At 40.7% G+C, this 25,200-nt stretch overlaps 1 protein-coding gene across 15 annotated transcripts in view; it reads right to left on the reverse strand.

The window, feature by feature from the left end:
* Positions 1 to 25,200, reverse strand: part of DLGAP1 (DLG associated protein 1) — a 529,488-nt gene that overhangs the window by 379,412 nt on the left and 124,876 nt on the right. For 2 of the 15 annotated variants that reach the window (XM_055237226.2, XM_055237199.2), the window contains exon 2: positions 9,206 to 10,234. In XM_055237226.2, the coding sequence (XP_055093201.1) occupies positions 9,206 to 10,162 (957 nt within the window). In that variant the 5' untranslated portion in view covers positions 10,163 to 10,234. Of the gene's footprint in view, positions 1 to 4,259; positions 4,588 to 4,725; positions 4,941 to 9,205; positions 10,235 to 25,200 lie in introns of those variants that run through there. The other 13 variants (XM_055237334.2, XM_055237275.2, XM_055237250.2 and 10 more) reach the window with 12 other exon arrangements.

Genomic DNA, 25,200 nt, shown 5'->3' on the forward strand with positions numbered 1-25,200 from the left:
CTTGGAATATTTTCACACTGTATTTTTCATTTATTTCTCAAATTTGAAGTTAAATTTGTTTCTAAGACCTGAAGCAAACACAGTCATATCATTATGTCCATTTTACAGATGTAGAAATAGAAGTACTAAGTATGGAGAGCCCAAAATCATGTAGCAAGCCAGCATCAATAAAGCTTGCAGTCAGAGCTCCTGAATCCCATATTTTCATCTATTAGGCTCTACTGCCCCCTTCAGTAAATACAATGAGAAATTAAGCCTTACAGTTCCCTAGAATTGGGTTACTTAAAATGCAGTTCTGGGATTGATCACTGTCAGAATCATCCCATATCTATGAAATCGGAATCTCTTGGGTGGATGCCAGAGATCCTCATTTTATAGACACTCTCAAGGTGATTCTTGTGCACATAAAATTAAGGAACCTTTACCTCTAAATATTCAATGATAGAGCAAGTGGCTATACATATATATGATTCTCTACAGGCATACATTTGATATTATTGTGCCCATGTGTACCCATATTGCTTCCACTTTACAATGTTTCATGTAGCATTTCCAATTTTAGAGATAAATCCTTTCCAATCACTTACTTTTACATGTAGGGGCAATAACTAAGAGATTAGCTTGTAGCTCTTAGTGTATGTATCCTGCACACTATTCCTCTCAGATTTGCTGCAGTTGCTCCCATTTAATATATTTGGTCCCATGGTCCCATTGGTCCAATACGTAATTCCTACCTGTCACACCATACATATTTTATACATAAATACATATATATATATATAATAAAGTTTGGCTTTTGCAAATATAGTAACAGCTATGTTAATTTTTATCCTAGAGAAGTAAGATGAGGGATGCTGATTTCAAAGGAGTGGAAGATGCTGGAAGGATGCATGCTATCTTCAAAATCTAACCAGGGCTCTGAGTGAATTCCCTAAAGATCATATATACTAATGTGTTCTGCTCCACGTGTCCTCCTTTGCTATGTGGTTTACCATGATGCAGGAAAGACTCATCCATAAAAGGAGAAACATATCAATTTCTTTTCTTTGGAAGTTAAAATAAATAATTGCAGGCAATTATTTAGTTAATCTTTGCCTCTTCTGAGACTTTTGAGTCACAAACTTGCTTCAACTCTAACTTTCAGATAATGTCGCTTCTCCCTTTGCTTCCTTGTGCCTTGGTCCCATTGCCTTAAAAGGATGTTATGAGAATGGATAATAGAATATGTACAACATAATGGGAACAGAACAGCACTGGTAGCCAGGCAGTGAGCCTGCGAGTGCCAGGTTCCACTGACAAGATGACTGATTTCATCGAGGTATTTCCTTAGGATTTTTCTCTTTTCAAAAAACTAAATTGGACTAAATAATTTCAAAGCCTTCTTTTATCAGGAGATTATTAGATGAAAAATAGATAGGAAGATACAATGTCCACATTGCAGGGAGATTAGTGTGAATGGGAAGCTATACCAGACGACCTTCTGATCAGGAGGTTCTACTATTCTAAAATTGTCATTTTAAGGGGAAAAAAACCCAACTCTGCCTGGTCCTTTAATTATTTATTTTATGATTTTAGAGTCTCGGAGAATTAAATCAGGGAGAAGTTAGACAATCTTGCAAGCGTATATTAAATTGTGGTTAAAGAAATTAAGGAGAGCAAAAGTCATTTCTTTTTTGATTCTTGGATGCCCCCTTATTAAGGGGACTAAAACCTCTTTATTCTTACACCAGAGAAGCAGAACATCCCTAACTAGTCTACACTAATGGTCCAAGGTGAAGTTCAATATAATCACTGGAAAAGCACAGTAATGAATTTTCCAACGTCTATGAAAAATCTGTTTCTCCACTTCATAGTCATACCTCTTCCATGGACTTTGTGAAATGGCACTCTTAAAATGGATCTGAGTTCATGCATCAGAGATCAAAGACAGCATGTGTATAAATGCATATTTTAGAAGTATTGTTGCAGGGATACCTATGCAGGTAGAAGGTGTATATATAAACCTGCACACATGCACCTGGCATGCAGTAACCGCAGGCTCACATAATTCTGCTTCATAGACAGTTCTGTGATATCACAAGCCTGATTTTTGCGGGAAGTTTCCTAAGTCTGTGAAACAATGAGTAGAAACTCCAGTTGACAGAGAACAGTGACCTAATATACACAAAAAAGACCTACAAAGCCAGAAAATTCATTGTATAAATATATCTTAGAAATGGAAAAAAAGCAGGCATATTGCTAGACTTTAGCAAATGAAACAAAAAGTTTTTAATGAGAGTCCTAAATATTCCTATATTTAAAAGATCAGGGAATCAGAAGAAGTCTTTCTTTAATCACGTGAGTGCTCTCCAAGACAAAAAAAAAATTAAAAACAAGAATTTGGTCAAAAGTAATAGTAAGAGTAAATGTTATGCCTTTCTTTACACAATATTTTCTCCTTTATCTCTGTATAACAGTAATTAATTGATTCTTTATATCATTACCTTTTAGTTTATAAACATAGAGGACTGGGTTGAATATAAATAAATCAGTCACTGAAAAAAAATTAATGCAATTCCCTATTGTGGTTTTAATTTAAGAATTTGGAAAAACACTTAAATATGAATTTACCAAAATAATGTGAAAAAAAATTCTCCCTGTGCAATAACCCGCTAAGACAGATTGTTGTCTTTGAACCTAAAACCAAAGTGGTGGAAAACATAATCTAATTACAAATTAAAGTCAGCTTGGCAATATTGCATATATTTTTTAGCAGTTCCTAAAAATCCTGACACAAAAGAGCAATGTGTTCTACCATTCACAAATCACTGTGTAAAATTGTGTAATGCCATGATCTCAAGTGGGCCAGAGACTGTGGGTGAATAGTTCTCTTAAAGAATGGTAAATGATTACCTTGATTTACTGTCTTTAATTTGCAATCAAGCAAACTGTCTTCTAAGGAGAATGGAAAAAGGGGAAATAAAATCTACTGGCCACTGAGAGATCCAAGGCTAGTTTTTCTCTTTCACTCTTTGCTAACTAATGCTGTGCCTTTAATTAGTAGATTGGAATTCTGTGAGATCAGAAAGTGTGTGTTACAGGCAGAAACCTCTGACTGTGGCTAACCAAGCACTTTGGTGTTGCCGAAAATTTCTTTAGAAAACAATGACACTGGAGGCCAAGAATAATAAAGTTTCTTTAATAACTTCCAAGAAGGCTTTCCTATATATTTTTGATCTTCCCTTTACTACCACTGAGTCTTTCTGGACCCCTGCTTTCTCACAGTGTTTTGTCAATTTTTTTCCCTCTATTAATTGGACATGACAATAGTGAGAATAAAAGAGAATCAGAGAGAGAGAATTAACAGAATTCTGCTGCTGATCACTGATTCCACATCCAAAGTTAGCACCAGGCAGGAGCAATCTCATCTTTTTATGAATGAAGAGGGGCATCTCTACCAAGGTCAGTGAAAAACAGGGAGAAGATTGTGCAAACCCAATAGGAAATCCATTCAGAACCTTGACATTCACTTGCTGGATTATTAAGGCAATTTAAATTAAAAATAAAGAAAATCATCAATGAATGTGGTGGATGGGATTTCAGAAAAAGGCAGCAAAGAAACATCCCAGTAGCCAAAGTCATTAGCAGAACTGTTCAGCACTTTCATAAATTGCATGTAAAGTAGTTTTAGCTGAATTGGGAGACTTAAAATTGTTCTAACACAAGAGGGAGGAAAACTCAGCCAGGGAAAGAAAACTCCCACTGGGCAAAGATGGAAATAATCTTGAACGGATTATTGAAAAAATAATTTTACCTGTATTTAAAAGATCCTGGATTCATGCTTATGAATGCTTCCTGAGTGATCTTGTGTGGTGCCTTATTTAAGCAGACCCCCACCCCCAAAAAGAGCAATCATCATAAATGTTAATTTTGCAAAGGAACAGTAACTATTCAGAATCCTGGTCCTGGAAAACAACCGATCATATTTCAATCACCAGCCATATAATATCCTCTAACAGCACCTAGCAGATCTAAGGAGATCATGTGTCAATTAAAGATTTTATAAAGCCCTTGTGGAGAGACAGATTTGTAGATATCTGATGTCTCCACCTGCTTTTTTACTATCTACATACATTAATTTGTCAGCTCTTCCAGTCTCTCTAGCCATTATTTAGAGGAGAAATAAAATCACAAATACTACCCCTTCCTTTCCCTACCACAAAAACCATCCAAATCAACAACACACTATTATCAAATACAAAGTAATAAAAGAGTTATACCCAAACCTGGTCAGTCCTTCCATTTCTTGAAACTTGCACACAAACTGAAGAAACCCACTCAGCCTTAATAAGGTCGATCATTTTGCTTTCCTAAAATTTCATCTCTGGGAGTGCTTTCCTTCTCGGTCTGTCTTGCTCTCTCTCTCGCTCCCTCTGTCTCTCTCTCTCCACTTCTACCGGGGAGAGAGCGTTTTGTTTCCCTTTTCCTGTTTCTACGGCTGAATGAATGCAAAATACACTGTTTGAAGGGATTTTTCTTTTAGGTTAACAGTTGGAAATCTAAAATCTTGCTCTTCTGAATGGCTTTATATGTCAGTCACTCAACATACAACATTTACATAAAGAGGCATAAACAGAACCAAGAATTCTGCTTTTTAAAAGCAAAAACAAAACAACAACAAAAACCACCTTTTATTCTATCTCTGAACCTCTTCCTATTTTATTTATTTAACTATTAAGCACTTACCCTGAGATGTGCCATAAATGCTTTATTCCAAATGTATAAGAGCCAACCACATCTCAACTGAGAATTAAACAGTTTTAATGTCTTCAAATCCATGTTCCTGCTCCCAACCCTAATACAGACAGTCACTGGCAGCGGTACAATAGTTCTAAACAGCAGACATCTGATTCTTGACATTTAAAAATAACAATATTGGAAAAAAAAGGAGTCCCTTTTTTTATTAACTGCAGACAGCTTGTGAGTGAGCACTTATCACTCATAATACAATTGACCGTATTAACTGGGACTTGCAATTATTTCAAGCTATAGTATTTGATTCCTAAGTCAATGTCAGGCAGGGGCTAAATAACTATAGACTTCTCATTTTCTATAGAATCATGGCAATGGCCTAAATTAAGCTAATTCTAAGTGATAATTCTGCAAAGAGAGAAGCAGAGGTTTGCTAGTATTTAGACTTTATTATTGGTGATTATTAATTTCATCTTTGTTAGTCTTGAATCAAATTAGGGACATAATCAGTTGTTTCATTGTTAGTCTAATTTCATATCCGTGCCCTCTTAACTTCTCACATGCATATGAGGTCAAATGCACACATACATTTACCACAAAATAAGTCAAGTAACAAAATAAAAAATATGCACTCATTTCCGTTACTGAAGCATATGATGGAGTTGGATAGATTTGGGATCAAGTGCTAGCTCCCCCACTTACTGTTTATGTGTTCCTGGGCAAATGATTTAAGCATTTGTGCCTGTTTTGTTGTCTATAAAACTAAAGTAAATAATACTCTACAAAGTTGTTTTGAGTACTTAATGAGATATACACAGTTTCTGGCACATAATAGATATTTGATATACACTGCTTCCTTCCTCTGCTATGTATTTGGAGGAGGTAGAGATTGGGCATAGTAAATGAATACAGACTTTGAAGGCAGACAAATCAGTTTTGACCCAACATTTTGCCACATACTAGCTGTGTGTCCTTGGGCAAGTTGCTTAACCTAATTTACGAAATCTTAGCTTCTTCAACTGTGAAATATCTCTAGAATTTTAAAGAGCAAATTTGATAACATTTGAAAAACACATAGTAGGCATCTCTGAAATGATAGTCCTGGGACTTCTAACTCTTGAAAATAGTTCTAATTAGTACTCTGACACATGTAATTTACGAGTTTGAAAATGCGTACTGAGATCATATATCTTTTGGACCAAGTGCCTCATTTTCTAGCAGAGGAAGGAGGTCCAGAGAGCTGAAAGAATGTTTCTAGGTCATGTTACTAGTTAGCAGCAAATAAGGATTAGAACGCTCTTGGAACTAGTAGAATAGTGCTTTGCCTACTAAATCTCTAATATTGAAGTTAAATCCATTTGTAAATCCAGCTCCAATATTAGTTGGCAATTAAGGCAATAGAGCTGGAAAAAAAAAAAAAAGAACTCCAAAGAAACCCTCTTTCCCTCTCTGTTTTCCCAAATTTACTTCTAAGAATGAGCCTATAGATGAAATTATTCCCTTGGAGCTAGCTGGCACGGGCTAACCCTATCTTCCTCAGCAGAGCTTGCACGGGGTGGCAGATCCTCTTTTCATTTCCTAGAAGCAAGAAGGGAGCAGGAGCCCAGTTCTCAGGAGGTATTTTCTATTCTCCTCTGACCCCATATGAATATATGGCTCTTTCTTCCCTTTCTTTACACATCTCTTCAGCCACAGCACAGGAGTTGGGAGGTGTACACTGTTTTACATTTAATTCACTTACTAACATACTACCTCCCAATACTGAAATATAGATTTTTCCCCCTAGTTTGAAAGCCTTGCATAAAATAGAAGCTTAATAAATTCAGTATCTATTAATAAGGATTAACTTGGAGTTTAGTTTAAAAGGTTGAACTAGCTTGGTTAATTATTGCCCAGTGTAGGACAGAATGTGTTAAACTGTTTTCAACCTTTCAATAATTTCAGAATTAAAAACAAAGGTGCTTTGGTGTCAAAGACAGGTTCGCTATTACTCTGGGGAAGAAGGGAAGTAATACGAGTGTGTGTATGATCCATTGTAATGAATGTTTTAGTTTTGTATGATGGGTGATGTATACATGGGTGTTTTATTTTTTTTTCTTTATACCTTTCTGTAAGCCTCGAATGTTTCATTAAAAAAATGGCTTAAAGAAGGTAAATAATTTGAAAATAGAATTTCCAAATCTGTATAGTAGGAGATTCAATAATGCTACTACTAAATCCCATACTTAAGCCTTTAAGATTTCATTCTCATTTTACTGAAAAACTTTAATAATAATATGCTTATTTTAAAGATTTTATTTTCTTCTTGCTCACCATTTTTCATGCCCTTGATTTTAGGTCTGTGCTAGGGCATATTAGAAAGAGCTTGGTTTTGGCATCAAACAGACCTGAGTCTAAATCTCAGTTGTACAACCTCCAGATTGTGGGGCTTTAAATCACTTGATATTTCTAAGTGTCAGTTTCTTGCCTTATAAAAATAGAGTGTTATTACATTCAGTAATCTCGGGATTATTACAAAGATTAAATGAAATAAGAAATGGGAACACATTTGCTATAGCATCTAGTATATAGTAGATTTTCAATTAATATCACTTTCCTTCTTTCTTTCCTTATCCTCCCACTTTTCACCACTACCTGAGATTGCGACTCCAAAAAGGTATAAAAAAGAAAGAAAAATGAACCTAAGGTAGGAAGAATGTAGGCATATAGGCAAATATAATGAAAACATTTCATTACTAACAAAGGCTCATGCTAGATCCATACACAGCATCCTTTACTCTGATACTTCTCATCTAATCTCATCATTACTTACTTAAGTACAGGTGTTTTTTTTTTCTTTCAATTTGTTTTGTTTTTGCCACTGGTCATAGAACCTTCGCAGACAAAATGTGTGGTACTCTAGGGCTTTTATCTCTTTACTCCTTACTTTTTGTAAGACAGAGATCCTTATCGAAACACTTTACTTTCAGTGGTGGGTTAGCTTTATGTTCTTAAAGAGTTTCTAGAGCTTTCAGTTGCAACCTTCATAATGGCCATTTCTCTAAGTTAAGAGACTAGGTTCTAGTCCCACCTCTGCCACATGCTAATGGTTTAACCCACTAAGTATTTACCTTTCTTTGTGTCTACTTTTTCTTATGCTAAGTGGATTAAATGATTCTCTGAGCTCTGAAATTGTTATAGTTCTTGATAACTTATAACATATAGCAACCTTACGGGAAATTAGGCAACACCAGCTTCAGTGGGAAATACTGACCACATAATTGTGTGTTGTGTTTGAAAACTGTCCATGTGCTGGTGGCTTCTTCTGAACTCCAAGAACAGGCTCTGGCACTGCCCTTGTCCAGGGATTGCCAGCTTGGGGTCTTCTCAGAGATTGATGGAGGCATTCCCAAGGGAGCCAGATTTGTCAGGAGGAGTTCAAAGGGAGCAAAAAAGATGAACTCCTCAAAGGAAGAATTTTTCTTCGCATTTCTTCTTAAGGTGGGAGTGTAAAATGGGAGTGGGTATGTTATACTTCTATAGCTCAATAATTTTTTTTTAAAGATGAGGCTACCAGGAGAGAACAGAGAAGAAAAGACACTCTGAAAAAGGAAAAGATGAGAGTTCTTATGGAAAATTCTGCCTTGGGAAAAATTACAATACTACAGTAAGGAGGTAGGGAAGCAAAACACCTCTCTCCTCTATTTTCATCCAGGTAACATCTGGTTTCAGTGAACTGGAGGAAAACACAAGGAGACAGTGGCAGGGGAAGAGCAGCCTGCCGTGGCTCTGTAAGTGTGTGGGATTCACACGCTGACACTAATTGTATTTTACTTCTCTGATCCTTCCTCCTTTTCCTCCTCCTCTCTGTTGTCCTGGGTGTCTGCAGCTGTGCTTGTCAGGTTCCCAAACTGGCCAGCTCCCCACCTCCTTAGGGCACAGGGCGTCTTCCTGATTTGCTGTGCCCTCGAGGTGGAAGCTCAGGTCGGGGTGTAGTTACTGATGGTTATGGTGATGACCATCGCAGTGTTCTAACATAGCTGCAGGCAGGATTTCACAATGGAAACCACCCCACAAAACCCTGAATAGATCTAATGAAACTCTTTCCAAAATTCAAACGATCATCATTTATTTTTGAATTAAAGAAAGGTGGACTTATTTTAAAATTCTCTGTAGAATTCCCTTTCCTCTCTTTCCCATCCTATGATCCCTCAGACAAAAGAGGAAGGCCATAATAACTCGTTGCCTTTCCATAGGAGTGCTTTTCAAAGCACTTGGATATCTAGTATCTTAAGATAACCCAATGAGGTCGGTAGCATTTGTTTCTTTTCATTTTCCCCACAGGAGCAATTCGGCAGAGAGATGCCAAATAATTTGCACAGGTTCCTATCTTAATAGAAAATTCCGAGTAGTGCCAAGACTAGAACCAGGAGAAATGCCCACACAAGCATGCCAGGTACTACTTCTAAGCCTCCATCATTGACAGAAATGGTACCTGCAGGTACTGGCAGGAGCGTTCTTGCTGACACGACTCGGACTTCACCATGGCCTGGTCCATGTTCACCGAGGCCTTCTGGTAAACCTCCCGGGCCCGGCTCACAGTGAGCGTGGAGGACCAGGCGCTCTTCTTCAGCAGCGGGGTGTCCAGGCTGACCGGCAGGTTGGCACAGGTGGAGCACTTGACGTCGTTGTTGCTCCGGGAGGCCTTCACCGCTTGCTCGCTGATGGTGTTGTAGGCCTCCATGAAGTACTGTGAGGCCGAGCGGTCGGGGCACCTGCCCATGGTCATCACGCCCGAGGGGGCGTGGTAGATGCACATGTCACCATCCAGGTTGTCGTCCGAGCTCCACCAGCCCGGGGAGGTGCTGGGCCGGGCCTTGGGCTCCGCGCGCCGCTCCTTGCTCTTGCTGCGCTTGCCATAGCGCGCCGCCTGCGCCTCGTCAGGGCTGGCCTTGCCCCCGTTGACGCTGCCCTTGGACGGCCCCTCCAGGGAGTGCGACTTGGTGAAGAGCTTCTGGACGGAGTGCACCAGGTGGCGGATGCGGCCAGGGCTGTCGCTGCGGTGCTCCACGGCCGTGCGCTTGTACTGCAGAGTGTGATAGCCATCGCGGCTGAGTGGCAGCTGCCGCTCGAACTGGTCCAGCAGGTTGGCGGGGATGCGGTTCGCCTTGGTGGCCAGGGTGCGGGGCACCAGAGCACACTCGTCCTTCAGCTCTTGCTGCGAGGTGTAGTGCCTGCGGGGGAAGGTGCTGCTGGCCAGCGGGTCGCTGAAGGGGCCCACACACTCAGCCTGGAAGGAGTTCCGCTGGGTGTAGTACGGGTGGTCCGCGGGGTGGTGCTCCACTGGGCTCAGCAGGTAGGGCTTGCGGTCGGAGTGGTGCGACAGCGAGTCACAGGCAGAGTCACAGGTGACCCCGTGGTGATGGCTGCGGCTGCCCGATAGCCCTTTCATTGCTGACGGGAAGCAGCCGCCAGGGTCATGGACGCCTGGAAGTCAGGTTCCAGACCCGTCTTGGGCAGGGATCTGGGGGAATGAAGAAGAGGGCAAAGTCGTTAATATTTCTCTTGGAAATTAGGTATTGCACTTTACATGGTCTTGCTTTGTTGCCCAGGCTAGAGTGCAGAGGCGCCATCTCTGCCTCCTGCAGCCTCCACATCCTCGGCTCAAGCCATCCTTCCACACCAGCCTCCCGAGTAGCTAGGACTACTGGCAGGCCCCACCACGCTTGGCTAATTTTTTGTAGAGACGAGGTCTCACTATATTGCCCAGGCTTGGTCTCAAACTCCTGGGCTCAAGCTATCCTCCCACTTTGACCTCCCTTAAGTGCTGGGATTACAGGCGTGAGCAACCCTGCAGGCCTGGTATTGATCTTTTGAGGGTGCCATCTGCGACTGTGTTCTTTTTTTGGCAGAACTTAATCAGTGTCCCTAAAACAGCTTGAATGCATTATTGGAAAAGCTCTGTCATCTCTGTGGGGCAGGAAAGCTGACTCCAAAGCCTGTAGGGAGAGAAGGTGGAGGTAAAGCTAGAAAACTAGAAAAAGGAGGCCAGGCGCGGTGGCTCACGCCTGCAATCCCAGCACTTTGGGAGGCTGAGATGGGTGGATCACCTGAAGTCAGGAGTTTGAGATCAGCCTGGCCAACATGGTGAAACCGTGTCTCTACTAAAAATACATAAATTAGCTGGGCATGGTGGTGGGTGCCTGTAATCCCAGATATTCGGGAGGCTGAGGCAGGAGAATTGCTTGAACCCGGGAGGCGGAGCTTGCAGTAAGCAGAGATGGCACCACTGCACTCCAGCCTGGGGGACAGAGCCAGACTCCATCTCAAAAAAAAAAAAAAAAAAAAAGAAAAGAAAAGAAAAAGAAAACTAGGAAAAGGAAACTATATTTTAAAAAAGCCAAATTGTTTTTAAATTATTTGAAACAGTAACTCTCCTTCCCTCTACGACCCCAATAACTGGATGTATCTTTCTCTTGCTTCTCAGGTCTTATTCTTTTTTTCTTCTTTTTCTTTTCTTTTCTTTTTTTTTTTTTTTTTTTTTGAGATGGAGTTTTTGCTCTGTTGCCCAGACTGCAGTGCAATGGCACGATCTCGCCTCACTGCAACCTCTCTCTCCCGGGTTCAAGTGATTCCCCTGCCCCAGCCTCCAGAGTAGCTGGGATTACAGGTGCCTGCCACCATGGCCAGCTAATTTTTGTATTTATCAGGTTTCACCATGTTGGTCAGGCTAGTCTCTACATGTTAATTGTTAGAGATAGAACTGGAGAGAGGCTCAGTTCCTCTGGGAAACCTCTGCTGGTTCTCCTAGCAGAAAGAATTAGTTCTTCGGTTGTGTTTCCACCACATCTGAAACTCACTCCCCAGAAACTACGGAGTTGCTTGCTTCAGGATCTCTCTTCTGGCTTACGTTCCTTGCCGCCCAGTCTATTAGTCACATTATGTACCCCCACCTAGTGTTGATCCAGCCATGTAAGCACACAGTAATAGCACTCCATAAATGTGAATGAAAATGTGAGTTAAAAAACAGGATGAGCCGGGCGCAGTGGCTCACTCCTGTAATCCCAGCACTTTGGGAGCCGAGGCGGGTGGATCACGAGGTCAGGAGATCGAGACCATCCTGGCTAACATGGTGAAACCCCATCTCTACTAAAAATACAAAAAATTAGCCAGGCGTGGTGGCAGGTGCCTGTAGTCCCAGCTACTCGGAAGGCTGAGGTAGGAGAATGGCGTAAACCCAGGAGGCGGAGCTTGCAGTGAGCCGAGATTTTGCCACTGCACTCCAGCCTGGGCAACAGAGTGAGACTCTGTCTCAAAACAAACAAACAAACAAACACTAAAATGAATAATAGAAGCCAATGGCACCTCGTATCTTTAGGATATCTCTGCCTTCTGCTGCATGTTTTCCTTTTTGAATTCTGTAGGAACAACTTCACCACACAAACAATCCCCCCAGGTTACTCAGAGTGGGAAAAAGTAAAGATATGGCAAATAAATCATAAATGTAGAGAAAATCTGCCCAGGTATTTCCGTCAATCGAGGGTCAAGAGCTTTCTCTAAACAAACTGAGAGAACAAGTAAGCTTGACTAGGCTAATTTGAGGATCATGTATCTCTTCTTCCTAGTTTAAGGTTTCTGGTTGAATATTTATGCACAAGACCAGGCATGGTGGCTGATGCCTGTAATCCCAGCACTTTGGGAGGCCAAGGTTGGAGAATCGCTTGAGCCCAGGGGTTTGAGACAAGCTGGGAAACATAGTGGGACCCAGTCTTAAAAAAAAAAAAAAATTAGCTGGGAGTGGTGGTGCATGCCTGTAGTCCCAGCCACTCAAGTGGGGAGAGGATTGCTTGAACCCAGGAGGTTGAGGCTGCAGTGAGTTGTGAATGCACCGCTGTACTTCAGCCTGGGTGACATAATGAGACCCTGTTTCAAAAAAAAAAAAAGTTAATAGACAATGGCAAAATGACCAAAGGATGGCCCTTGAAAAGTTCTTGAGGACATGAGTGAAGGACCCCAGACCTAATAGCTCAGCCTCAGGGAAAAGTCACTCATTCATATCCCATGTAGGGTATCTCAGTCCATTTCCGAGCTCGGATCTTCTGGAGCTTTAGTAACTAACAGAGGCTGCTATTCCATCAGGGCAGAGTATTTTCTCTGGACTCTAAAACAGTGTTAAAGTCAGTGCCTGACCAAGTTCCTTCTGACAGCTTGATTTTCTTTCAAGACTTCCTACTATACAAAAATTGCCATATAAAGAGTCATCTTGGAAAGCCAACGTGACTCTCTAAAATATCACTAATGTCATTTAAGATATTCCTAGAGAGACAGATATGTGGTTTAATTAAGAAACAAAACATATAGTGCTGGGTGCTGTGGCTCATGCCTGTAATCCTAGCACTTTGGGGGGCCGAGGCAAGTGAATCACCTGAAGTCAGGAGTTCAAGACCAGCCTAGCCAACATGGTGAAACCTCGTCTCTACTAAAAATACAAAAATTAGCCTGGCATGGTGGCGGGAGCCTGTAATATCAGCTACTTGGGTGGCTGAGGCAGGAGAATTGCTTGAATCCGGGAGGCGGAGGTTGCGGCAAGCCGAGATCATGCCACTGCACTCCAACCTGGGTGACAGAGCAAGATTCCATCTCAAAACAAACAAACAAACAAAAACAAACAAATATATAAAACACCCACACTGGGCCTCATGAAAAAAGATTTTTGAGAGGCCAGGTCTTGTCTATTCCATGAGACATACTGCATCTGGGAGCTCATGACAATGTTGGCAATCTCTATCCATGCCTTGTGAAGCTCCTTTCTTCCTCCTGTCTCCCAGTTTCTGGATTGACCATTCAGGAATAATGATGAAAGGTTTTAATCAGTACAGTCAATTCTTTTTAGGTTTTAATCAGTACAGTCAATTTTTTGTTAGTACAGTAGACAAACAAAATTTGTTAGTTTACTAAATTGTGACATCCTTAAGAGTAGGGACTATGTTTCACCCATCCAGTATTTAGCAAAGTGCTATCCTAGTGGATAGTGGGAATTAAGTTAGTAGAATATTTACTCAATTACTTAATGCATTAATGCAAAATTTCCCGAAGTGGTTCATGTTGTGATTCAAGTAGCATCTGTTTAATGAAAACATGACTGTGTGGCAAAGGCCAGGCTGGGCAAGGCCAAGGAAAGATGCCCAATAGTTGGGGGGACCATTCCATCAGGGTGACCATTGCAAAGACTAGTAGTCTTCAGAGCAAGGCAGGAAGCAGACTGGTGAACACTCTTTCTGACTTATATACCTTTGACTTCTAACTCTGCAACTCACTGGACAATACCGTACCTTCTGCCGTTCTACCTGTCTGGAAGTAAAGTCTGGGGAGTTTGCCTAACCTGCTGACTACAGGATGCTTAGACAGAGGGCAATCTGCCTGGAAGAGAGAGAGAAACTGACTCTTGAAGGGACAAAAAGGGAATTCAGGACTTATGATACCTGTGGATAAGGAAGAACCAATAGGTAAAAAACGTGTCCACTGGTGAGAGACTAATGAAAGAGAAAACCTTGGGATTGCTTTGTATGAAGTTATGGTCCTAAAGGTAGGCTGTGGCAAGGAAGAATGTAAGAGGGTTAAGTATGTGTTTTTAGCAAAACTGTGGCACAAACTAACTTAGATGCAAAAATCCATTGCATAAGAAAGTCTCTCTCTACAAACCAGGTTCCACTGAGGACATTTTTGCCTTTCAAATACAGACTTATAAAAAGCAAAAACAAGATTCTATTAGGATTATAGACACATACTAAGTTTTATGATCACATATAGTAGAATCTCAATATATAAAATGATATGGAATAATGTTTCAAACTTTCCTTCTCAAGCGGTTGAGTCTTGGGTAGATATTTTCTGCTAAATAAAATGTGAAACTGGCAAGAGCTGAAAGCATGAATTATACATGCTTACTCCAAAATATACAAGATTATTTTAATCAGGTATTCACTATTTAATTATGTTTAATATGTGAGCAACATTCCATGCAAGATGATGTTACCCGAGGACAAGCAGAGCAAACGAAGAGCTGCTTAAGGCCACTAATGATGATTTAAGTTAAATGATGTAATCGATGATAATTTCTGTAAATTAATCATACACAGTGTGTTTTTTACTAAAATTTAACTGGGCTATTTTCAGCACAGGACCAGCACCTCTATTTTCTTGGAGGGCAACAAATTGCATCCAGAATAAATAAGCTAACATTCCTCCTTCCTTACTTATATTTGTAAAAGAGATATTGAGATCTTGATCTTTTTGTCTGTGATGTGGGAAAATAAGGTCATAAAAAATGGCAATAAACATTTCTAAATGCTAAATCTATCTTTCTGGTCAAGGCCAAATAAACAACTTAATACCATGGCCCTTTCTATAACAAATCTTACACTCTCTTCTATCGTCTTGTCATTTTAAAATGAAAATAGGTCAATTTGTGATTATAAAAGAAAACACATTCTGTGACTTCCTGGTGAGCAAGGGCAAATGATCTAAAATCCTAAGGCCATTGGCAAAGGGTAGACAATTACTGGTGGCACCTACTATGGAGGTCCTGCTCTTCCTTCTCTCATTCTTCATTTTCCTCTTGCCTTACTCTTAAACTCCCTTTCCAGCACATTTATCTCTGTCACTTCTTTTTTCCCCCCTCCCCTAATTAATGTTTATAAGTTGTATCCATGGGCACCACTTGCTGCCACCTGTGGTGTGACCAAGAGTATCATTAGAAAGCATTAATTGAACATCCCTTCCTTGCCTGCCGCTGCAAAGATGACCAAATGCCTACAGTGAATCCCTAGTGGCCAGAGGGCTTATGATATATTGTGAGAGCCATGTCATAAGCCCTTTGGCCACTAGGGATTCAGTGTATGCACTTCATGACCTAGCCATGAAAAAATATGAAAAGAGATAAATAACAATTCTCATTCTTCTATGCATTCTTGAAAAAAGAGGATGCTAGCCTCTCAATTAGATTTGAAGTGATGATAACAATTGCTGGAAATAGAGAGGGAAATTGCCTTTCAGGCCTTGTTCTTTGAGCAAGGAAGGGGACTGTGGTCAACATGTCTTCATGAGGGTTTCTATGACTATCAGTGATTATCTCTAATTTTTTCTTGTTCACTGTGACTTCAACATTCTGTTTTATTGTCCCTCTAAGTTCAATTTTACCACTGTGCCATGTCTCCTGATTTTTTTGCTTGGATAATTTGTTGACTCTGTTTGCAGCCGTGAGACAAGCTCAGAGTGTGAGATGCACAGTTTTTCCAGAGTTCCCACACCTGGAGCAGAATTATCACTGTCCAGATGATGATCAAAACAAGAATAATCCAGCACTATAAAGGAAATGTTCAAGGTAGGTAATTTATTAGACCCAAGGAAAACACAAACACATCACATATTAGAAGATGCTGACAAAGGGGAAATAGTCTTGCAAAGCTGGCAAGTTCTTATTCCATTTTAATTTTTGTGCATGTCTTTATTTAGAGCTGCTTTTCTTGATTTTTCTTTACATGCAGAAATAAGAGCATACTGAAGGCCCTCCTCTGTCTTACCCCATGAGGATGGACAGGCAGGCAATCATGACTTACATCAGAAAGAAAGTTGTGGACCCTGCCCAGGAGAACAGGGGGCACTGTGTTCTTGTTTGAGGAGACATCAGGAAGAGGAAATCTCCATGAATCTTTTCAGGGTCAACCTGTCTTAAAATTTTTTTTTTTGAATTTTTGTGGGTACCTAGTCGTGTATATATTTCTGGGGTACATGAGATATTTTGATACAGGCATATAATGTTTAATAGTCACATTAAACTAAAGAGCTTCTGCACAGCAAAAGAAACTATCATCAGAGTGAACAGGCAACCTACACAATGGGAGAAAATTTTTGCAACCTACTCATCTGACAAAGGGCTAATATCCAGAATCTACAATGAACTCAAACAAATTTACAAGAAAAAAACAAACAACCCCATCAAAAAGTGGGCAGAGGACATGAACAGACACTTCTCAAAAGAAGACATTTATGCAGCCAAAAAACACATGAAGAAATGCTCCTCATCACTGGCCATCAGAGAAATGCAAATCAAAACCACAGTGAGATACCATCTCACACCAGTTAGAATGGCCATCATTAAAAAATCAGGAAACAACAGGTGCTGGAGAGGATGTGGAGAAATAGGAACACTTTTACACTGTTGGTGGGACTGTAAACTAGTTCAACCATTGTGGAAGTCAGTGTGGCGATTCCTCAGGGATCTCGAACTAGAAATACCATTTGACCCAGCCATCCCATTACTGGGTATATACCCAAAGGACTATAAATCATGCTGCTATAAAGACACATGCACACGTATGTTTATTGTGGCACTATTCACAATAGCAAAGAGTTGGAACCAACCCAAATGTCCAACAACGATAGACTGGATTAAGAAAATGTGGCACATATACACCATGGAATACTATGCAGCCATAAAAAATGATGAGTTCGTGTCCTTTGTAGGGACATGGATGAAACTGGAAACCATCATTCTCAGTAAACTATCGCAAGGACAAAAAACCAAACACCGCATGTTCTCACTCATAGGTGGGAATTGAACAATGAGAACTCATGGACACAGGAAGGGGAACATCACGCTCCGGGGATTGTTGTGGGGTGGGGGGAGGGGGGAGGGACAGCATTAGGAGATACACCTAATGCTAAATGACGAGTTAATGGGTGCAGGAAATCAACATGGCACATGGATACATATGTAACAAACCTGCACATTGTGCACATGTACCCTAAAACCCTAAAGTATAAAAAAAAAAAAAAATAGTCATATCAAGTTAAATGGAATATCCGTCACCTCAAACATTTATCCTTTTTGTTACAAACAATCCAATTATACTCTTATAGTTATTTTTAAAAGTGCAATTAGATTATTACTGACTATAGTCACCCTATTATGCTATCAAATACTAGATCTTATCATTCATTTGGACTTGCATCTATTTTTTGTACCCATTAATCATCCTCACTCTCCCACCTTAGCAACACCCCCTTAACTACCCTTCCCAGCCTCTAAATGATCATCCTTCTACTCTCTATCTCTCAAGTCAACTTTTTGGCATCCCTCCACCTGCCTGAAGCTTGTCCATGCCAGGTTATAACATTCCACTAAAGTGAAAGAAAGGATTTTCTTGTTGAAAAGTACAAGCAGCCCTGAACAATGACTACATTTTCCATTCTCCCTAGATGTGCCTGGGTGACTATGCTGACTAATGGAGTATAATTTGAAACAGCATGTGCGATTTCTGGAAAACATCTCTAAAGTGAGGGGCATACCCTTCTTTACCCCTTCCCTGGCTGGAATGCAGCTGTGGGGGCTGGGTGAATAGTGATCTTTCCCATGAGGTGGAAGTTACAGTTTGAGGATTAGAGAAACAAAAGATAAAGGTTCTGACCTACAGCGGAGTGCCATATCAGCCCTGGATGTGCACCTCTGCATTTTGTTTAGTTGAGAGAAAAATAGACCTTTATCTTGTTTCCTTATCTTATCAAGTAAAGGAAGGGCCTGCGTTGGCCCCACAGGAAGCCAGAGTCCCATGCTATTGAACCACGTGACAACTTTAGCCAAGGGCTCTGCAGAGGGAGCATGTGTGGAGACAGGAGACAAAATAGCTCGCGGTTATTTTGCTTTCTGTAATTTTGTGTACTGAACCTTGCATCTGCACCTGTTCCTAAGTGAGACAGGTAGTCAGGGCAAAATCATGAGATCCTTGGTGAAACTATGTCAGGATGCAGCACTGTATTTGCAGGTGGTGGTAATCCATTAGAGGAATTTAAACAAGACAGTGACATGGTCACACTTACACTAAAGATTTCTCTAGCTGTAGTTAGAGAATACATGTGGGAGTGGGGAGGGGCAAAAAGATCTCAAAGAAGCAATGATTTCTTGCAAGAGCGGTTTATGAGAGAAGACTGCAAGAAAAGAAGGAGTATACCAAGAGAGGAGGACAATGTCCTGGCCAGCTATGGCAGTGTCTCCTGATTCAGACCTCCTTGCTCACACATGTGTGCTCCAACCACAGTCTGAACACATACATGACATTTTATTTTTAGACAGAACAAAATTAATTTTCCCGTTTACTTATAATAAATCCCAATTCTACAGAGATTGAGAATGATGAATGCCCAACAGGCTGATGATTTTAAATTATTATTTTTTAAAATAAGAAAATGGTTCTTACTGAATAGGAGTGGTGAATGGCCATCATTAAAAAGTCAGGAAACAACAGGTGCTGGAGAGGATGTGGAGAAATAGGAACACTTTGACACTGTTGGTGGGACTGTAAACTAGTTCAACCATTGTGGAAGTCAGTGTGGGGATTCCTCAGGGATCTAGAACTAGAAATACCATTTGACCTAGCCATCCCATTACTGGGTATATACCCAAAGGACTATAAATCATGCTGCTATAAAGACACATGCACACGTATGTTTATTGTGGCACTATTCACAATAGCAAAGACTTGGAACCAACCCAAATGTCCAACAACGATAGACTGGATTAAGAAAATGTGGCACATATACACCATGGAATACTATGCAGCCATAAAAAATGATGAGTTCATGTCCTTTGTAGGGACACGGATGAAACTGGAAAACATCATTCTCAGTAAACTATTGCAAGGACAAAAAACCAAACACCACATGTTCTCACTCATAGGTGGGAATTGAACAATGAGAACTCATGGACATAGGAAGGGGAACATCACACTCCGGGGACTGTTGTGGGGTGGGGGGAGGGGGGAGGGACAGCATTAGGAGATATACCTAATGCTAATGACGAGTTAATGGGTGCAGCACACCAACATGGCACATGGATACATATGTAACAAACCTGCACATTGTGCACATGTACCCTAAAACCTAAAGTATAATAATTAAAAAAAAAAAAAGAAAAGAAAATGGTTCTTACTACTAAAAAATGAAACCATGGCACTTTTGGGTAAAAGTAAACAGAAAACAGCCGGGGGCGGTGGCTCATGCCTGTAATCCCAGCACTTTGGGAGGCTGAGGTTGGCGGATCATGAGGTCAGGAGATAGAGACCATCCTGGCTAACATGGTGAAACCCCGTCTCTACTAAAAATTAGCCAGGTGTGGTGGCAGGCGCCTGTAGTCCTAGCTACTCGGGAGGCTGAGGCAGGAGAATGGCGTGAATCCAGGAGGCAGAGGTTGCAGTGAGCCGAGATCATGCCACTGCACTGCAGCCTGGACAACAGAGCGAGACTCCATCTCAAAAAAAAAAAAAAAAAAAAAGGAAAAAAAAAAGAAACAGAAAACTTAACAGGGGAGAATGTGAGTTAACATTGTCCAAATGCCCACTGTTAGGATATTTTCTGACCTTTTGAAATTGTACCTGCAGATGATAACTGAATGTCATGTTCTTTCACTTTTCCAGGCTTCCTTACTTGAAGATTTTCATGTGTTGTGTACTTAAAATTATACAAGTACTATTAGAATACCTTTGAATAAGCACATTCTGAAATATACCAATTATATTACTCAAAGTACAATGCTGAGCCATTTTATAGATGCAGAATGTATTTTGGATTTTCATTAACATTAATTGCTGTCCTAATCATCTGCAGTTTGATTTCGTCTGTGAATACCTCTGTCAATCAGTCTGCTCCTACACATAAATGCCTTCGGAGGCATTTCCTTTTCAAAAGATATGGTATTGTTTAAAAAAAAAAAAAACAACAACGACTCAACTGAAATCTTCTCCAATTTGGTCACAGTAGGCAGCACAATTACAATCACCTGCATCTCCACACAAAGCTTTTAAAAAGTGGTTTCATAACAGTTTTTGAGAATAAAAAGGTGGGAGGTAGTGTTCTTTGAAAAATGATTAATAGGTCATCATTGATATTGGTGGTTGAGAAAAATGTCATAGAATTTAGGAGGTGATTTTTATGTGAAGATAATCCAGGCAGTAAACGAAGAATCTCCTATTTTGGACTGACAGAGTTCAAATGGGCTTGTGCTGACTCTATGGGACCTCGGAGATATGCTTCCTATGGAATTGTTCTTATTTGGATTTCCAGGAGAGGGTTGGTTATCTCAGCTAAATGGACAGATGAATTCCCTTGGGAGCCAGTTAGGAGACTGTGGTTACCTTGACCAGCCATGGATGGACAGTGCCCTTCAGGAGGCGCTGCAGCAGGGGGACAGCCTGTCTTATGGGGGTACAATTGATGGGGGTAGAATATTCACAGAGAAGAGAAAAACTCATCAGCGTTTACTCCAAAAAAAGTTGGGAAAAACTTGCAAACTACTGATAAACCTAGGAGAAAGAAGAAATGATGACAGAATAAAGCTGTTTAATGGTACCTAAAGACAGCCGTGATGGAAGACGGAAAAACACAAAAACAATGACAATCAAAACAATATGACAATGCAACTTGAAAAGAAGCAGTGGAAATAGCCTCTGATGAAACCAAGTTATTTTTGTCTAGATTGCTCATGACTAGCTGAGTAGTCTTGTGAACATGTTCTGGCACATTCTAGACAACTTGTTTCACAGCCAGATTTTATATATACATACATGCATATATATATATATATATATATTTACCTGAATCAAATTTTCTCTTATAAAGTCTCTTTCTTTAAATGCTGTTGCTCTTCTTACCAAGTTTGCTGTACAAATCTACTTTCCTTAGTGCTGAGACCCCAAAAGTGCAGACATTAAGCCCTTTTGTGGTAGCTGTTCAGCTGACACCTGCTTTTGGGAATTTCTTCCCTACTCACAGCATCTCCTGATGACACTGTGGCCAGGACTGTTGAAGGCGATCACCACATTCTCTGAGCTGATGGAAGACTGGACTCAGGGGCATCCATGCAGAGCCTTCGCTGAGCTAATGAGATGCTCACTTTGGGAAATTTAGGTGGGGATGTCCTAGAATCACCAGTGATTCCAGCTCTGGTGAGCTTATCTTCAAGGTCAAGTAAAGGAAGGGCCCATGTCAGCCCCACTGGAAGCCAGAGTTGATGCTATTGAACTGTGGGGCAGCGTTAGCCATGGGCCCTACAGAGGGAGTGTGTGTGGAGGGAAGAGAGGAGCCAGTCCAGAGTCCATGGAACCCCAGGGAAAGAAACAGACAGAAGCTGCCTAATGGCCTTGTAGGTCTAGTCAGGCCTGGCTCCCTGCCCAGAGGGTGAGAATCTGTGGTCATCTGCAGCAGAACCAGGGCAGGCCCACAAAACCTTACTCATCCAAGTAAAGGGGACCCTCCTGCCCAGTGGGTAACTGCAAGCATACAGAACCTCCACCACTGTGGTGTACATCCGAGTGGGGCCAATGTGAGTCAGTCTCTGAAGTGGCCCCAACAGAATTGGCTAAGTTATCCTCATACAGCTTTATACCCATTTAAGTATTTATTGGCTTGGATACATTATGCATGCTAATTCAGATTATACATTCACTTTTTGAAAACTATCATCAGTGCCTGCTTGAGAGAGGGGTGGTCAGATACCATGTAGGAAGTGAGAAGGACAATCTCTGCAATCGGCTGTTTTTGAAACCTTACAGAGTATTTTTCCTTCAGTGAGTTTGGCCTGCCCTGACCTCTGCAATAGTTGCTGTTAATGGGAATTAGATTTGTAATTCCTCAAACACTGCCCCTTCCTTCTGCTTCTGTCTTCCCATCATTTTTAAAGTGCCTTATTCTGACTCTTCACACATCTAGCAATCTGACCCTTTTAACTTTTTTCATTTTGGAACTGGTTTTTATTGTCTTTTAGAATTCTACCCCCAGTCTTAAATTTTAAACAAACAAATCCACATCCAGTCAACTTTCTGAAACATTTTTTGCTGTGATAGAGAAAGAAGTATGATGACATTCATTGTTTCTGGATTAAAGTATTTTTGTTTGTATTACATTTTATTTTTTTAGGGACAGGGTCTTGCTCTATCACCCAGGCTGGAATGTACTGGCATAATCATGGCTCACTGCAGACTTGAACTCCTGGGCACAAGCAATCCTCTCATCTCAGCCTCCCAAAATGCTGGAATTACAGATGTGCACCACTGCACCAGCTTATTTCTGGATTAAGTTTTGGCAGATAAGAGTGTTGTTGGCCTGTAAGGTATCAGCCAAATAGTCTTTGACTGTACTGAGCATGAAGTCAAATCAAATCAATACATATGACTTTAATTCAACAACTATTTATTGAATAGTTATTATTACATGCAGTGCACTGGGCACTGTAGCAAGAATTGAAGATTCTTAACATTACACCTTCAACTTCCTGTCTCATAAGTTTTCTTGTTACCTTGCTCCCACTTTTCCTGCCCTCTGATGGTTCTCATGATAGTTTATTCCATACACTGTTTCCTCAGCTCTGCCCTCTTCTCCCATTCTATCCATCCCTGGTGGTCTTCACTTCCTCCCTTGCCAGCCTAGGAGAGACAGCAGGTCAAACTTTTTTTGTTAGCCCCCTCAGGTCCCTTGCTCTATGATCCTTCTACCTCACTCACTGTGGACAATATACATCAAAGACTGATGCCACTGTCCTTCTCTCTTTCGACACAAAGGCTGCTGAGTGTCGCTGGGGATGGGACTGGTGCCATGGCAAATTCCCAGTGTCCACTCTTGGCTCTACTCCCAAAGCTGATTAGGAATAGTATGATGGGTGTCCTGGTTCTGTTCCAGCTGTTCTAAGCCCTCAAGTCTACTCCTTATTTCTCATCTAGATTTGGTTGGGAAAACAAAGTGGTAACCAATAAATATCAAGTGAATAAAAATGGAATGGTCTCTGCCTCTAGGAATCATAACTATATACCAGGCACGTGTTGTCCACTTTAAATGCATGATCTCATTTCAATCTCAAACAACCCAATATGGTAGGGACTAGTCTCTGGATAAGAAAACAGACTTTTAAAAAGGAAATAACTTGTCTGAGATAATATATTTTTAATTTTTTATTTAGAGATAAGATCTCACTCTGATGCCCAGGATTATAGCTCACTGTAACCTGGAACTCGTGGGCTTAAGGAATCCTTCTGCACAGCTGGGACTACAGGAATGTGCCACCATGCCTGGACAATGTTTTTCATTTTTTTGTAGAGATGGGGGTCTCACTATGCTGCCCAGGCTGGTCTCGAGCTCCTGGCCTCAAGCAGTACTCCTACCTCAGCCTCCCAAGGTGCCGGGATTATCTGCATGAGCCACCGTATCCAGCCCTAGTTACTAAATTTTGAACACAGCATGTTCTTAATCACTAGGCCATAATGACTGTTCTTATCACCTCTAACACACACACACACACACACACACACACACACACACACACACACACAATTTCATACTGCTAAGGTCATTTGTAATATGACCTTTGCTACCTGATTATGCCATTCTTTCACTTTAAATTCTTCTCAGACCCTCTACACTTTTTCAATATAATCTAAGCCTTTGAATGTGACTCAAGGTGGGAGGCTCCCTGACCTGGCGTCCATCTGCCAGACAGCCCTGTCTCCCCACTCCATACTCCACACAGCTCAGCTCCAGTGACACTGGGCTCCTTGTATTCTTCCCCATATGCCACATTCCCCATTGACTCTGTGTTTCATGCTCTCTAAAATACTCACTTCCATTCTCTGTACAAATTCTTATTCCTTCTTGAAGAGTAGGTACAAATATAACCTCCTTCTTAAAATATTCTCTGACTAAAGGAATCATGGAAATGATAGGCTTCATCTAATTTACGATCTAGTTGAGAAAATAAATCACATGAACGTGAACAATCAGCAAACAATACAAGTCAGAATCTAATCAAGTGCTAGATTGCATGGTACATGTCGCATATGTAATGCACCAAGTAAAAGGCTTTGGAAAAAAGAAGTCTAGAAGATGCAAGAGTTAAGGAGTGTGAAAACATCTCAATTTAGGAGGTGTAGCTGGCTCAGAGCAGCAAATTCTTCAAAGACAAGGTTTTTAGGACAGTGTGCAATTCCTGTTCCATATTTTGTTCAAATCTAACCACTTCCTTTCTCCTCTGGCTTTTTATATATATAAAAAAATTATATATATATATTTATATATATATATATAATTTTTTATAGGTTTAGGGGATACAAGTGCAGTTTTGTTACATTGTGTAGAAGTAAAGGCTGGGCTTTTAGTGTAGCCATCCCCCAAAAAGTGTACATTGTACCTATTAAGTAATTTCTCATCCCTCACCACCCTCCCATGCTTCTGAGTCTCCAATGTCTATTATTCCATTCTTTATGTCCATGTGTGCATATTATTTATCTCCTAAGGGAGAACATGTGGTATTTAACTTTCTTTTTCTGAGTTATTTCACTTAAGATGATGGCCTCCCGCTCCATCTATGTTGCTGCAAAAGACATGGCTTCACTCATTTTTATGACTAAGCAGTATGCCATGGTGTATATAAACCACATTTAAAAATGCAAT

The sequence above is a fragment of the Symphalangus syndactylus genome, chromosome 1, assembly GCF_028878055.3.
Source record: "Symphalangus syndactylus isolate Jambi chromosome 1, NHGRI_mSymSyn1-v2.1_pri, whole genome shotgun sequence".
Lineage (NCBI taxonomy): Eukaryota > Metazoa > Chordata > Mammalia > Primates > Hylobatidae > Symphalangus > Symphalangus syndactylus.